Raw genomic sequence first — 17414 nt, 5'->3', positions numbered from 1 at the left:
GCCTGTTTTTTTACACCATTTTTTAATGAACACAAACAACTAACCTTGAAGTACCTGACACTGTTTTTTTTTTTTTTAGGTCCTTCAGGTTGGCATTGTAGTTTTAATTCCACAATCTCACATTCTCAGTGACAAATAAGGCAGACCACTTTTTTTTTTTTTTTTTTTTTTTTTTTTTTGTACACAGGAGTAATTCAGTATCTCAATGTTACCAGAATAATACAAATGATTATCTAAATATGTTTACAATACAAACTTGATACATAACTAAAACTACAAACAATTCAAACAGAACAATGCCCACAAAGCAATTTCTTTTGTAATAGTGGAGTACACAGTTACCTAGCGAGATAAAAATACAGTCATATTACAATATCCACCAAAACCTGATGACGCTGCATTGTGGTGTCACAAGTGTTTCTGCATTAAAGATGATCAAGTACCCCGGCCCGTCCTCACAGGACAGTAAGCACTAAGGCTGGGAGGTGCTGGTTTTGGTCGGCGGGTCGCTGGTCTTGGGCCGTTTGGACTCTGGAGGCTGGCACACTGGATCAGAGGGGGGAGACGGACGCTCTGGGGGAATACACATTTAGGCATCAGTACCAGAGGGGTTACTCGACAGCAAGGACATGTGCACAGTATGTTTGGTGCTGGACACAGACTGACTCTTACACACCTGAGCCAGTTTAGCTGACTGCATGACAGTATACATAAAGCTTGGTTTAACAGGATTCAGTGCACATCCATCCAAGAGGGCAATGAGCGACAGCGCACAGTGAAATGAACTGACCAGGTAACACAGCCACAACAAACTAACCCTAACACATGTTGCATTTGTTGAAAGTTGTAATATCCTTTTCTCTCAATCTTTCAATTAATGTCATGTTGGCATGATTTGAAACTGTATGCCAAACATTATCATGCACAAAGTCCTAGCCCACATTATTTTGGAATTTCTATCTGAATAGTACAAGAGCAGAAAATTACAAAAAACATAAGTAGGTAAAGCATGGGACAGGGCTTTGCATTGATACCTTGTCAGATTGGCTCATCTCATCATGTGTCTTAAATGAATGTAAGAATTTAAATTCAGAGCAACCAAAAGTCCTCCTTCAGAGTTTTAAGAAAAACAGTCAGATGTTTCCTAAAAGTTAATGTTGTAAATTGCAATAACCCAATTAGTAGACGATCAGAAGAACATTCTTTCTTTTTTTTTTTTATTTTTTTAATTTATTTTCAAATATTTCTATCAAAACTCAGCTGTGATTAGCTTGTCTCACACAGCACCTGTGGCCCTCCAAGGCAGGTTCATAAAACTCAGGCTTGGTGCTACAACTTTTGATTCTGTGCAAAAATGAGATTATATCGCACTGTGTGTGTCTTGTAGTCAAACTGTAAAACCATATCAGTTTCACAGACTTAAAGCTACAGAGGAATACCACGTATAAAAAGCAGACTTCCAGACCACCTGTCTTGCTTTTATGCCAAGCTATAATCACAACAGATATGCCACAGTGGGAGCTGCTATAAACATGTGCATACATACATGCTGAAACTGAATTCCTCTGAAACCAACAACGGTCAGTTATTTCTGAAGACATCTGTGCTTGAAATCAGTGCATCAACTAACTGGATGAACACTTAACTTGTGGGAAAACGCTGAAACACACTGATAAATCACACTCAAAATCTGACTGTGCAAACGAGTCTGAGGGTGTGTCACTAAGAACAATGAAAGAAGTTCAGTGTCCAATATTTTCAGCTACCAAACCTCTGTTCTGTTGGATGATCTGAAATAAATGGCAACAAGAACAACACAGTATCCATGAAAGGTGTCCGAGTTAGTTATGCTAACCATGTTTGGCTTTCTCAGTGGAGGAGGGAGTGGTGAAGAGAGGACTGGCAGCTAGAGAGCGGGGTGCAACAGGAGTCAGTGATACTCGTCTGAAAAGAAATGGACAAAACAGATCAGAGACAAACTTCAAGGTGTGACTGATCATAAACACACACACACACACACACACACACACAAATTCATCAACACAAAAAGAAAAAGGTGCAAAATAAAACTGGAAAAATAAACAAAACCCTCCACACTACACAAGGTTCAGCTCTACTGACGTTTTGCATTTCATCTCGCATTTTGTTTCGATTCAGTCATGCTCTACTTGAAAACTAGTTAAGACCGACAAGGCAGACATGTTTAGAGTCTCATACACAACCCATACACAGTCAGCCATATGCAGGCCTGCCATTGTGTATGAGCAGTCTCTTGGAGTGATCATTATTTTATAATCAGTGGGGGGTCCAACGACTCCTTCGTACCAGACGGGGCTTTGTTCTCCCTGCCAGTAATGAGCACATGTAAACCAACAAAAACAACTTGAGCTGATTAAAGCTCATTATACTACTTCCACATTCTTAGAAAACAGAAATGTTACCAAAAAAGTATGGAAAAAGACATTTTGCACATTTAAAAGTCTAAAAGTATCCCGAGTGTTGAGTGTGCACCCCTGCCTTACTAATATCTTTGTAAGATTATCTGCTTGGCTACGTTAACATCATGAGGGAGGTGGGTGGGTGGATGCAGTTTTCTCTTTGTAGACATACTTCCTCAGTCTGGTTCCAGTCAACACACATTTGAATAAGGGTTCAAGGATTTACATAAATTACTATGCAGTACTCTTGTCTGAGAGAGCACATGCCCCTGCACTCACACCACCTACATCTGCGTCGAGTTTGTCTAAATACCCTTAGTGTATTATGAATTTCAAGAAAATCTTGCCAGAACAGAAATCCCAGGTCTGGTATATTTAAATATGAGTTTCCAAACACAGGAAACTGGTCTCAACTGGAACTTAAGTGATTTTAGCGATGTGCACATTTGTTCACGGATAGGGGTTGTAACTGCAAACCAAACACAGACATAAATAAACACCCACATAGCTGAATGCTGATATAATCCATGAGATACACAGCCAGGCCTGTGTTTGCCTGTGTGTACACACACACACACAGGCAAAACATACACACGCACAAACACTTCTCAAGAGCCTTGAGGGTCCTGTCTGCCAACAATCAAAGCAGCCCTGTAAATAAGACTTACACCTTACCAAGGGCACAATAACATATTTCCTGTTCCTCTTTCTCTCATTCGGAAACTTAGACCTGACAATGTCCTTTGTATTTACCGTGGAGTGGGCCCCTTGGGGGTGGTTGTGGCCTTTGGAGTACTGGGCCCGCTGTTGAGGACTTTAGGGGTGGAGGGGGTGAGGGGCGCGGGTCGAGGCTGGGCTGTGGAAGAGCTGGTGGGGGTAAGAGGGGCGGCGTGTGACTGGGTTGTGGAGCTGGTGGGGGTAAGAGGGGTCGTCTGAGGCTGGGGAGTAGAGGGAGCTCTTGTTGGGGTCTGAGGTGAAGAGGTTGTGACTTTAGGGGTAGAGGGCTTCCCCCAGCCCTCGAGCGTGTTGAGCGTGATCCTACGGGGCTGAGGCTTAGTCTTGGCACTCCCGAGGTTCTTCTTGTCCTCTGGGGAAGTGAGGGAGGACACAGGCGTGGAGGGGGCGTCTTTACTGAGACTGCTTTGGGATGTGGGAGCGGGGGCAGAGGTTTGAGGCTGGGGTACAGGAGAGGAGGTCCTGGCCACTGAAGACTTCTTGCCCTTTTTGTCAGGGCCATTTGTTGGTGTGATGACCTCCAGGGCAGGGGGCTCCTTCAGAGGAGTTCCCAGCTCCCCAGGAGAGAACGACAGGAAGGAGCAGTAGCCGTCTGTGGAAGACACTGCCAGGAAGGAACCGTCACGAGACCTAAACAGGATATGACAGAAGCCAAATGTTAATGGCTGGAATGCTAAAGTAAGAATGGATCATAGCCGCTGATCTTTTAAACTAATGTTTCTGGTAATTACAAGAGCTGTGTGTAGAATAAATTATTAAATCTGCTATGGATTACATCTTAAATTAAGAGACTAACACACATAAGCAACAAGAAAAAATACTGGGAAGAAAAAAATTCTATTATCTTGGAAAAAGTATACATTTTTGGTTTACAAAACATTTCATTCCCCTAAATGACTGGTCTTCTAAACGATTCTTTCTGATGAGGATACACAAGCAGGGCCTACTACAGAACCAGAGGACAGCAGAAGAGGCTGTGCTTTTGTACCATGTGAGGTCGCTGAGTGTGTGGTAGTGGATATTGGACACAAAGCCGAAGGGAAGAGTCTGCTGTGTGTCATACAGGAAGATTGAGTCCTCAGATGCCACTGCAAACACCATACGGTATGGCAACTGGAAAACATTGGGCAGAGCCTGGGTTGAACCATCTGTAGGACAAAATTGGAAAGAAAATGAAGAAACCATGCAAGAAAAAGGACACACAGTACCGACAATCCAAAAAAAAAAAAGACAGGGAAAGATTTAATCATTTGCTTAACGTGATAACTCATATACTAGTGGTATTCGCTGCTTTATGCAAGTGCATCCACCAAGGTTAATCCATTAAATCCATCCATGTCATGAGAATGGGAGCTTCAAAATGAGTGAGGTAGATATGGACCAGAAAACAACACGATTTTGAGAAGCAACACAAAGCTGAATAATTGTTTTCAAGGATGATAAACAACACATTTGTTTAAGTTTCAGTTCCACTCCTCAGTCACCTGTGCTCCAAAATGGCTGAGCTATTTTCTGCAACATGTGTTGTTGTGCGTCCTTTCAGAACAAATTTTCAGCGTTGTGTCATGGCTCAAAATTGTGTTGTTTTTCCAGCCTCCATCTGCTTCGTTCATTTTGGAGGCGACGCTTTCGTTGTCATGACAGGGAAGGATTTAATGGACCAAACCAAGTGGATGTATTACACTTGTATAGAGCAGCAAATGCCACTAAATGGGTAAAAGTAAAAGGTCCTAACTATCACTTTAGTGCTGCACTGGGACATATTTGTTCTTGCCTTCTCCCTTCTTGGTCCTCAATTCAAAGTAGACAGGGCAGCAGCGCACAGCCAGGGTAGCTTTGGTTGGGCAGGGTAAATGGGCTATAGGCCTAAAACACGGAGGCAGACAGATTTGCATGTTGATAATCAGTGTTAGTATACATGGCATTGTGGTTCTGAATAATTTATCAATGCCTTAGCCCACAGCAATAATCACCTCTTAAAGCCCTTCCTGGAAAAGATATAGGTGGTATTTGTGATGTTCTCTCCTGTCTCCACACATCCCGCTGAGGATTAAAAAAGAGAGATGTTAAAATCAAGACTTATTACTGCCCCCACCTGCATGACATGACAACACAGGATATTTCCCCACACAGACTTGAGTTGCAGTTTGTGTGTGTGCACCTGGCGTGAGCAGGAAGGATCCATCTGGTGTGAAGGTGAGGCGCCTGAAGAACGATCTCATACTGTCATCGTGGAACATCCTGTAATGCTTGACCTGCAACCAAAATACACACAGATATGTCGCTAAGGGAACAGATCTAATTTGTGGTGCATTAGCTCTTGAAATTTGTGCCAACATGCGCTGGTAAGGGTCCCTGTCTTTCAGCCACACGGCCCAGGTTCAGCGATCAAAAATTAGCTATCATCATTAACATGGTTCCCACTCTGTCAAATGTAAAATTCCCTGACGTTTCCATGACTTTCCATGAGGAAAATGTGAAGCACACTTCAGATTCAGAGGACTTATTAAAGTTCATCATCTTTTTATTCTGCCAGGGAAGAGAACATAACATGAACACAATGGAAAATAAATATGTTTGGTGAATAAATGGAAAAAAAAAAAAAAAAAAATCCATGATATTCCATGGCTTGTCCTAAGAATTTATTTAATTTCATGACTTTCCCTGTCTGGAATAGACTTCAAATGGTTAAAAGACATTTGAAGGAGCCTTCACATCTCCTCGCCCTCCACTAGTGAGATGTGGCTGGGGGATATACACAATGTGAAAATAATGAAGATATCTCAAAAGTTCAGATAAATTCCATTTGAATTTTAGCTTAAAATTTGTGAAGAGGTATGTCAATGTTCATATTCTGACAACTGTATTTGAGTTGTCATATAAAGAATTTTGCTCCTATAGACATGAGTAGCTGAGCTGTCACAAAACACTTGAGGCTTCTAAATGTGATAACAGGGAGAGAGGAGGAGATGTTGGCAACCTGAAAAGGGACATCTCTCCATGGGGAAGAGAAATGCTGCCAAACAGGCTTGACGTGTGTCTCATTCTGTATTAATCTTTATTATGAATTGTATTTGCGTGGGTTGCCGTGGAATCTACTTTCAGGGATAACATTTTTTACCAAACCTCATGACCTGTCTTTGATTGTACATTTTGCACGTTCTGTTCGTACAAATAGATCTACGATTATCAAGGGCCAAAATGTCAAACAGCTTACATGTTCACCATCTAAACAAAGTTGTAAAAAGGATAAAAGTTTGACAATAATGAACAGACACTTCAAAGGTGTCCTTCCTCCATGAGATGGACGCGACTCAGTTGAGACAGTTTACTTGTGAAATGTTTCTACGCAGATAAATCATGAACCTCAGAATGATGTAGACAGCTGTCGACATTATCTTCTGTTTCAGTGACTACGTTTACATGCACACAGGAAACCAGGGTATTGTGAGTAACAAGGTTAAGGCAAGCAATCTGATTACTCAAATGCCCCAGAGCACGTGCACTAGGAATAATCATTACACATTTTCATGAATTATTATTAGACAAACAAAGCCAGCACACAAAGAGAAATCTATATGTATCTGACCTGAGGAGAAAACGTGGAAAGAGAATTTCTCTGTCAGAGGTCAATCAAAAAAACACAGCTAATACTGACCTCTCCCTCTCCAATTGGCCCAGAGCTCATCTTACTGACGCAGTAGGCCTTCTTCCTGGTGTGAGTGCTGTACACGCGCATCACTCTGAGGGAGAAAAACAGAACAACCAACATATACATCTTTAACACCAAACAAATGTATCCCATTGTCAGTGATGTCAGGGATTGGCACCAGTGAAGTAACAACAATTATAGTCATTTCATAATCGGCATACCACAGAAAGGACAACAGTCAGAAACAGGATGTTGTTGTTTTTTACCTATCACAGCTGAGAGTGGCAATATATTGCCCCAGAGGATCCCAGGCCACTCCCTGCACATAGCTCTTATGGTCATTGAAGATGCACAACTTCTGACCTAGAGCCAAAAACAGTTATAATTACTATATGTAACATATACCTCAAAGAAGATATATAATATTAATAATATTTACAATATACTGTGCCTTAAATCACTGTCCAAACAACAGACATGAAACAATACATGGATCATATGTAATGCACATTAAACCTTTTGTGATGTCCCACATGATGGCAGTGTTGTCGACAGACCCAGACACCATGAAATTTCCATCGCGGGTCCAAGAGATGTCATAAACATCCTCTATATGTCCCCTAAAAACAAGACATTACTCTGTTTAATAATAATTCCTGAGACATCGTGTTTTTAATGACCAGGCCACTTATTCACATTAGAGGATCTTGAATACTTGGAGAGGTTGGTGAAAGATCCAGTTTCAACGTCACTGAATCGTTAAACATTTACCACAAAAATGTCTGTCGTTGTTTAGCTGGCACATTCGCTACTTTTTGGTTAAGCTACCCTGTTTAAAACAATCAAAATCAATATTTTCCTTAGTTTTATATTGAATTTAGCCATTCTAGTATTGTGACAATCCTCTTGCTCACCTTAGTGTCTTGACCACAGACCAGCTCTCTTTGTTGAGCTGAGCATCCTCATCCTCCTGAAAAACTGGAGCTTGCTCTGGCTCCTTACTGTCATTGAGCTTCCACAGCAGAATGGCAGCATCTGTGACATACGAAAACTGGCAATTAATTTTAATTTGGTGTTGTCAGTTGACAAGGTCACAGACCACTGCATGCCACATATAAAAAAAAAAATAATGCTCTTAAGAAGAGCATCATCTGTGATTTTATAAAGCAGCATACATTTCAAGTGGCAAATTTCATATATAGCTTTGTGGAATGAGCCCCTTTATTAAACGCGGGCTTTAATAATGTGTGTTACCCACCATCTCCTCCAGAGGCAAGCAGCTCGCCATTTGGACAGAAGCGCACCACATTGACAGCCTTGGTATGTCTGGCCAAGTTGGACAGAAAGTCCACCACTGCCTTCCCATCTGGGCCCATCTCCACCCTCCACAGCTGCATCAACATCACAAAAAAATGTCATCATTTACAAAAAAAAAAAAAAAAAAAAAAAAAAAAAAAAAAGGGCAAGGAATCTGTTTCTAATTGGTTACCTGCCACAGTGGCTCAATATGATCAGGTCTACCAGTTTTTAAATCAATTTCAAAAGCACCTCCTCTCAAGTGGCTGGTGCAACCTATAAAATTATATACACTTATGCACAAAATACAGACAATGACATAAGAAGTCCTTTATCAAATCATAAGCATCTAGTGTTAGTCCACCAAACAGCACTTTTTTAAATGATTTCCTCTGCTTCCTACGGCCTTCCTATGATGATTTTTTTGTTTGTTTGTTTTTTAATGGCAGACAAACAAATCATTTAGACTGACATTTTACCGAAACAAGTGAAAATTTTGAGAGTTGAATGCTAAAGGAAAAGCCACACGTCATATCCTTTGAGGGGTGCTTGCGGATAAAGGCGTCATTAAATTGACAGCTTGCACAACAGTGTTTGACATGGTCATTTCTCTGATATAAGGAGTGAAACGCACTCCCCCAGAATCATTTTCCTCTACGATGGCCAAGTGCAATAACATATGCGCTTGGTATAAAGAATGAGAAGACGACAGTTTCCAAATCCGGGGTGACAAATGGCCATTAAACTGCTTGTGATGAAGGCATGTCCACACATTTCCCTGCAGATACTTTAAAGTGCCGTGCTACTCACTCTGACTGTGGTGTCCACTCCGGCTGTGGCCAGGCGGTGGACGCGTCCTTCGGGGCTGTGCTGGAAGTCCAGACTGTAGACTGGCTCCTTGTTGTGCCACGCAATCTCACACGTTACCACCTTCATGCTGCTGCGCTGCAACAACGACGAAAACACCCACGCCACCGCTGTTAGCTCATTTTAAACCTTAATGTCCGTGTGCAGGCGAATAATGGACACACTGGACAATGGGTGGCCAAGTCAGTGCGCTCACATTTGAACTAACATTAACAAAACTGCAACGATAGTCGAGTTAACATTAGCATTACGGCGGCTCGGTTAATGACACGAAACACTGGTAAATTAATACAACAGCAACTTCTGATAAATGCGCGACATTAGTTAACGTACACGTGCACAGTGAATACATACATGCATGCATACATATATATGTGGGTTATACCTGTTTTCCAGTCAATTTACGTTATTTCGAAATGTTTCCCGGTTTATGTTGAACAGCTGAAGACTCCTGTGTATTTCCCGCGTTCCGTTCACTCAAAACTTCCGGCGCAAGAAGCTGCGCCGATTGGACAATGCGGGTTAGGGCGGACATGGGTACGCTTGATTTTCACCCCTCTTTGTCCGGGGATGGCGCGCTCTCGTTTATTGTTTCATTGGTGTAAAATGGGGCTTGACTTGACAGCGCGCCCTCTACTGGACTGGACTTGATGCATTGCACAGTAACCAACTTGGTAAACAGTCAGTAAGGTAAGTAAAGTAAGTACTACTGCCTTACCATAGTCACATTGCTTGAAATTGAGTACCGTTAAAAGCAATAATGTTTTTCATGGTCCTGTGATCACACACAATGACTGATGATAACTCATTAATTAACCTGTTTTTTAAATTAATGAAATATACATTAAGACATATCCCTTATCTTATTTGTGATTTTTTTTTTTTTTAGTTTTCTTTCCCTGTTCCTTATTGTCTTATTAAATCAACTCAAATGGTGTTTATTTCAGGATGTAGGTGTTGTGTGACAAATTAATATTGTTGTGTGATAAATTAATTACTTTAAGAGCAAAAAGTAACAGGTAATGAATGCTTCATTATTTTTTCCAGTATCCTCAACATTACTCACCAGGCAGTTCATTTACATTCACCTTGTATACCAGAGGTGAACAACTCGATTAAATGGTTAGAAAGCAAAGTTGCAAGGCTCTGAGTCTGGAGGGCCAGGAATGAAAGACACCAGTTTGAAATACCATGTTCATGCAAAATTTCATGAACTAAGGAATGCTAATGTAATCTCTTCAAACAGCCATAAGACATAGTGAGTGAAAAATGGTTTCTGTTCAAACTAAACAGAGCCAGATGATTTGCAAGGTAAGCCCACCTTCCAGAGAGAAACTTATCAATGATCGCCTAATGCTGTGTCTTCTCTTGTTCCCTTGCTATTCATGATGTTTGCTGCCAGTCCTGTCAGATAACAATGTGAGTGAGGATGCCCAATTTCTATTTAGCAATACATGACTCTGGAAATGTGCTTTTTGTCACAGACCACAAAAAAAACACAACATGATAAATTAGGAATGAAAAATATATATTTGACAAATTAATTAAATTTGACAAGTTAGCAGTGCAAAAGCTGGCTTAAAATAGTTTTCAGTTCCTTTTCAAAACACCTCAAACATTTGGAAGAGAAAAATCAAAAAGAGTAAAAGAGTACACTGTTAGTTATGCCAGTGGAACACAAAAATCTCCAAACTGATAAATGTGTTGGTACAATCTTTCTGCCAGGCAACCATATGTGTATTACATTCCTGCATGTTGACATTTATATACACTATGCTACTACGATTTATACTGAGTTTTTGTTGAAGTGTGGTTTCACAATGTTTTTTTTGTTTTGTTTTTTTTCCCAGGTAACAGATGACCTTCAGTTTGAAGGGGAGACACCATGAATATACTATTTTTGCCCAGCATTAGGAATCAAATCTGTTAGAAAATGTGTCTGACAACAGTCTTAATGCAAAGCAGTTCATGGGTAGTTGCATTTAATGACAATATAAAATACAGTAAAAATCAAAAAGAAATATATACAAATTTTCAAGTAAATGCAGCAAGTTAGGATTCTCATGCTTTTAAAATCTGTATCAAATATTATAAAGAAATAAAGAGACAATATAAAGATAGAGCATGGCAGTTAAATGGCCATTTCATCCAGTGCCACCTCAGACACAGATTAATTGTCGTACCTTATACAACAGACAGGGGGGGTAGCTAACACAACTCCTAGCAGCCTTCCCCAAAACAACTACAGTCAAAGAGTACTTTTATTTTTGTTTGTTTAAAAAAATGACAAAATATAACAACACAAATACTCAATACAGCTTGTTCAGCAGATTTAAGATCATCCATTAACCAAATGATTGCATCCTGAGTAGCAGAGTCTGATATTTACACTGTTATTTAGTGCAAATCTTACTGTAGCCTTTGGTAGCAGACCGGTTCACACTCATGTGCCTCCAAGCCTTGAGCATCAACCCCCTACTGAAACACTCTATGTAGACATGTAGGGCCTAGGTGCGTGTTAGTGTGGGCTTTCCCACTCAGAATGTGATCATTTATCTTCAGGGGATGTAGTACCCAAGTATTAGTTAGTATTAGTTTGTCAACAGTGCTCACCAACTTACACATTGCTTCAGGATAATGACAGATTTCTCATTTTTGGGTGAACTCTTCCTTTAAGTGATGCTAAATCCAGGATGCGTCATTCGTTCAGTCATTTCCTGCTCATTCTCTCAAATTATTCACCTGCAGGGGTTCCATGTCAGTGAGAACCTGTTCAAGGATTTCATCAATTACACTGCACTCATAATTTACTTGATCCGGGTCCAGAGCAGGAACAAAAGAGGTGAGAAGGCGTCCAACATTCTGCCGCAGTCCCACCAAGCTGAGATAGCGGGAGAGAGAAAAGTCAGTTTGTTCTGATGGAGTACTGAGATCCTCAACAGTCCTGACTGAGAAAGATAATTCAAAAAATCAAAAATAGCTCTTTCAAGTCTCTCACCTTCTGTTCATTTCTTAGCCAGATGCTGTGCCAGAGTCACCCGTCCCTCCTGCCTCTTCTGGCTGCGTTTCTACCCTGGAAGGATTTTCTCTGCAGGAACCTGAGGAGCTGGCCTGAGACAATTCCTGAAGTCTCTTCTGTATATCATGTAACTGGTTTGTAAGTTCATGGAACTGCTGCTTGTAGCTGTCCCTCTCCTGAGCTGCAGTCTCCAGGAGCTCCAGGATCTTGTCTTGCTGTTCCTGTATCTCATTTATACTAGAGTTGTTCTGCAGGGGATGTGCAGAGGAAGGTCCTACAGCCTCCGCATTGTTCAAACAGCATGACACTGCTACTCCATTGTGCAAGGGCTTTTTTGCTTGATCATCTCCAGCACTCTCTTTCTTGATCACGTTCTGCTCAATGTTGCACCCACTAGTGTCCATATCTGAACCTTGCTCGATTCCATTTACTTCAGCTGTGCTCTGCACTGCTCTCTCCTCCACTTCTGTTTTGATTTCATCCTTTCTTTGTTTTCCTCTTTCTTCCTCATCTTCCTCCTTCACTTTGGGTACTTCTATCTGGGTGGCGGTGCTGGCCTGCTCTGGAGGAGGCGGTGCAGAAGGCCCGGTCCCCACAGCTGCCATCTTTGTGGAGCTAGTTCCCCCAGCATTCAATTCTGGAGATACATCCACAGCAGCATCGTCACTGCACTCCATCAGCATGCCAACACTGGGATCACTCTGCTGTCGCTCTGCCTTCACCTTACTTAAGTCAAAGCCTGTTTTCTTTGGCACGGGGGTGCTGGCTGTCTCCAAGATGACAACATCATCATCGTCGGTGGCATTACCATCATCATCATCATCATCATCATCATCATCATCATTAAGAGGGATAACAGGTGACACAGAGCTTATTGGGCTTGCCTCCAATGATGAAGGTGTCTCTGAGGTGCTCCTTTGGAACCCATTTATTCTGGGTCTTTTTAGAGTCTCAGCTGGTGTTATTTTAATCCTGCAGTGTACACAAAGGATTTATTTAACTGGCCTCCTCAATAAAAGTCTTTGGGTAAAGAGAAGTTCAGAAACACAGCAAACAGTGAGTCTTACCTTGGTGGTGTTGACAGAGAATGTACACTAGAAATTTTTGGAAGACTGCTGCTGCTAGAGGGGCTGCAAGCTGGAGGAGAAGTAGGCATTTTTTAATCACTCAAATTGTCGAACTGAACACAAAACAATATACAAGCTGCAAATATACAAAACCAGCACTATGCTCACACACACCAGTGTTAATTTTGACAGCCATTTTAATTTTAGTCTTAGTCTTCTTGACATAATGCTTATTAGTTTTAATCACATTTTAGTCATTGCTATCCTTAATAGTTTTAGTCTAGCCTTAGTCAACAAAAATTAAAAAGATTTTACATATATACATATATATATATATATATATATATATATATATATATGAATATATATATATATATATATGTATGTACACACATATATATATTATGGCAAGCCGTTTAGGAAAATATTATATATATGGAATGAAAGTTTGAATATTTTGAATGAAAGTCTGAATATATAGAATGAAACTTGAATATATGGAATGAAACTTGAATATTTTGAATGAAAGTCTGAATATTTTGAATGAAACTTGAATATATGGAATGAAACTTGAATATTTTGAATGAAAGTCTGAATATATGGAATGAAACTTGAATATTTTGAATGAAAGTCTGAATATATGGAATGAAACTTGAATATTTTGAATGAAAGTCTGAATATTTTGAATGAAACTTGAATATATGGAATGAAACTTGAATATTTTGAATGAAAGTCTGAATATATGGAATGAAAGTCTGAATATATGGAATGAAACTTGAATATTTTGAATGAAAGTCTGAATATATGGAATGAAACTTGAATATTTTGAATGAAACTAATATTTTGAATGAAAGTCTGAATTTATGGAATGAAACTTGAATATATGGAATGAAACTTGAATATGTGGAATGAAAGTCTGAATATATGGAATGAAAGTCTGAATATATGGAATGAAACTTGAATATTTTGAATGAAACTTGAATATATGGAATGAAAGTCTGAATATATGGAATGAACTTTTGAATATATGGAATGAAATGTGACGCCATCTCTGGCGCCATCTTGTTTTTCAATGTGCAAGCACGGATGTTACTCCAAGAAGTTAAGTCTGTAAAAATGAGTGAGTCAGCACGCAATCTGGTGGCAGGGATTCTAAGCAATGAAGAAATCATTAACACCCTGGCGAATGCTTGTACGGGCCAAAATAACACTAGTAATCGGTCATGAACACCGTTGTACTGATGAGGAAGTTTTTTCACTGTTTCATCGTGGAAGACTGAATGCAGTGAACCCCACAGGCCAGATAGCCACTGCTTATCCGAGAGAGAGATTTATGGCCATATGCACAGTAAAATACGGAAGCCCTAAAGGGCCATACATAAATATATTTTATTTCCTCCGTTTTCTCGTGATAACGAGATAATTTCTCCGTTTTCTCGTGATAACGAGATAATTTTCCTCCGTTTTCCCGTGATAACGAGATAAATTTCCCTCCGTTTTCTCGTGATAACGAGATAATTTTCCTCCGTTTTCTCGTGATAACGAGATATTTTCCCTCCGTTTTGAATGAATGAATGAAACGTGATAGGCCTGAGATTTCCATCATACGTGACATGTCATGCTGACTGACGTCTCCTTGGACACATAAAGCAGGGGTCACCAATCATGTGCCATGGAGGGCCGAGAGGCTGCAGGTTTTCATTCCAACCAAGACCTCCACCAGGTGATTTCACTGATCACCTCACCTTGTATCAGAAAGGAGGAACTAATCAGTGAAATCACCTGGTGGAGATCTTGGTTGGAATGAAAACCTGCAGCCTCTCGGCCCTGCATGGCACATGATTGGTGACCCCTGACATAAAGCATAAAGCTATTTCAGCCTGTGTCAGGCCTTGATTGAACAGATAAGTGATGCGGTGATCGATATTCTCCTGCTCCTCTGACATTGCTACACTGACTGATGTCTGCAATGCTTTAATAAACTAGACAATCGCTTTGTTTTCTCGATTTATCTCGTTATCACGAGAAAACGGAGGAAAATTATCTCGTTATCACGAGAAAACGGAGGAAATTTATCTCGTTATCACGGGAAAACGGAGGAAAATTATCTCGTTATCACGAGAAAACGGAGGAATTATCTCGTTATCACGAGAAAACGGAGGAAATAAAATATATTTATGTATGGCCCTTTAGGGCTTCCGTACTAAAACAGGCGTTAACACTGTAAATGAAATTCTTACTTGGCTAGTCCTCCTTCCACGCAAAAACTAAAACTAAAAAGCCATTTAACAGGCAGATGACATTTAACCAAAGGGGACATTCTTGTGCACTCAAGCCTCATTTTAATGCAGCTGTCAATCACTGAAGACGTATCTCACATCATACTTGACCTGATCACGTTCAGGCACAGATTATTTAATTTTTCCAGCGGGTCCGAGAGGGTCGAGCTCCGCTTTGGTGGATAAATCAACAAGTAAAATTTCTGTGGTGTTCCTGTTATAACTGCAGCGCGAACATTCACGTAGTGGCCTATGATATTTCTATAATAACTGTATCGCGTCTATAGTGAATAGAAAGAATGCGTTTAATTGCACCGGGGCACAAAATGTAAGAAAGGCTGGCGCCTCCGAATTTTATATGGAAGAAGAAACCCTGCATATTGTTAATACATATTTTAGAGACCTCCCAAAATTTATTGCATCATGTTTTTAGGGGAGTTCATGTGTTATTAGGCTAAGGGAAGATGAGCTCCTCCTGGCTCCCCTGTCCCCTGTTCCCACCCTCCAGGTAGACAGTTTGTGTTTTTATTCATTAACCAGCTGCTTTATAGCCGACCTGCACTCCAGTTTGCATTTGGCCCACCAGCATATTCAGACTTTCATTCAAAATATTCAAGTTTCATTCCATAAATTCAGACTTTCATTCAAAATATTCAAGTTTCATTCCATATATTCAGACTTTCATTCAAAATATTCAAGTTTCATTCCATATATTCAGACTTTCATTCCATATTACGGAAGCCCTAAAGTACGGAAGCCCTAAAGGGCCATACATAAATAAATTTTATTTCCTCCGTTTTCTCGTGATAACGAGATAATTCCTCCGTTTTCTCGTGATAACGAGATAAATTTCCTCCGTTTTCCCGTGATAACGAGATAATTTTCCTCCGTTTTCCCGTGATAACGAGATAAATTTACTCCGTTTTCCCGTGATAACGAGATAATTTCCCTCCGTTTTCTCGTGATAACGAGATAATTTTCCTCCGTTTTGAATGAATGAATGAAACGTGATAGGCCTGAGATTTCCATCATACGTGACATGTCATGCTGACTGACGTCTCCTTGGACACATAAAGCAGGGGTCACCAATCATGTGCCATGGAGGGCCGAGAGGCTGCAGGTTTTCATTCCAACCAAGACCTCCACCAGGTGATTTCACTGATCACCTGGAGCTAATCGGTGAAATCACCTGGTGGATGTCTTGGTTGGAATGAAAACCTGCAGCCTCTCGGCCCTCCATGGCACATGATTGGTGACCCCTGACATAAAGCATAAAGCTATTTCAGCCTGTGTCAGGCCTTGATTGAACAGATATGTGATGCGGTGATCGATATTCTCCTGCTCCTCTGACATTGCTACACTGACTGATGTCTGCAATGCTTTAATAAACTAGACAATCGCTTTGTTTTCTCGATTTAATTATCTCGTTATCACGAGAAAACGGAGGAAAATTATCTCGTTATCACGAGAAAACGGAGGAAATTTATCTCGTTATCACGGGAAAACGGAGGAAATAAAATATATGTATGTATGGCCCTTTAGGGCTTCCGTACTAAAGGGCCATACATACATAACTTTTATTTCCTCCGTTTTCTCGTGATAACGAGATAATTCCCCCGTTTTCTCGTGATAACGAGATAATTTTCCTCCGTTTTCCCGTGATAACGAGATAAATTTCCTCCGTTTTCCCGTGATAACGAGATAATTTTCCTCCGTTTTCTCGTGATAACGAGATAATTAAATCGAGAAAACAAAGCGATTGTCTAGTTTATTAAAGCATTGCAGACATCAGTCAGTGTAGCAATGTCAGAGGAGCAGGAGAATATCGATCACCGCATCACTTATCTGTTCAATCAAGGCCCGACACAGGCTGAAATAGCTTTATGCTTTATGTCAGGGGTCACCAATCATGTGCCATGCAGGGCCGAGAGGCTGCAGGTTTTCATTCCAACCAAGACCTCCACCAGGTGATTTCACTGATTAGTTCCTCCTTTCTGATACAAGGTGAGGTGATCAGTGAAATCACCTGGTGGAGGTCTTGGTTGGAATGAAAACCTGCAG

The 17414-nt window shown here is 40.5% G+C and overlaps 2 protein-coding genes across 3 annotated transcripts in view; both read right to left on the bottom strand.

Moving 5' to 3' along the window:
- Window positions 1-35: 35 nt before the first annotated feature.
- Window positions 36-9506, bottom strand: chaf1b (chromatin assembly factor 1, subunit B). 2 transcript variants are annotated; one of them, XM_030080348.1, is made up of 14 exons: window positions 9374-9506; window positions 8932-9061; window positions 8084-8216; window positions 7740-7860; window positions 7342-7445; window positions 7092-7188; window positions 6832-6916; window positions 5335-5428; window positions 5147-5216; window positions 4948-5039; window positions 4162-4321; window positions 3192-3803; window positions 1856-1944; window positions 36-573 (listed from the first exon to the last, which is right to left on the bottom strand). In XM_030080348.1, the coding sequence occupies exons 2-14, from the start codon at window positions 9055-9057 to the stop codon at window positions 473-475; spliced, it is 1884 nt and encodes a 627-aa protein (XP_029936208.1). In that variant the 5' UTR covers window positions 9058-9061; window positions 9374-9506; the 3' UTR covers window positions 36-472. The 2 variants fall into 2 exon arrangements, with proteins under 2 accessions (XP_029936208.1, XP_029936207.1); XM_030080347.1 differs by having other exon boundaries at window positions 8932-9066; window positions 9374-9503.
- A 3432-nt stretch (window positions 9507-12938) lies between these two features.
- Window positions 12939-17414, bottom strand: part of LOC115379602 (MORC family CW-type zinc finger protein 3-like) — a 39433-nt gene continuing 34957 nt past the window's right edge. Inside the window, exon 16 of the mRNA XM_030080349.1 lies at window positions 12939-13144. Within this exon, the coding sequence (XP_029936209.1) occupies window positions 13071-13144 (74 nt within the window). The 3' untranslated portion in view covers window positions 12939-13070. The remainder of the gene's footprint in view (window positions 13145-17414) is intronic.

This window comes from Myripristis murdjan, chromosome 21, assembly GCF_902150065.1.
Source record: "Myripristis murdjan chromosome 21, fMyrMur1.1, whole genome shotgun sequence".
Lineage (NCBI taxonomy): Eukaryota > Metazoa > Chordata > Actinopteri > Holocentriformes > Holocentridae > Myripristis > Myripristis murdjan.
This window is presented reverse-complemented; position numbering and strand designations above follow the sequence as displayed.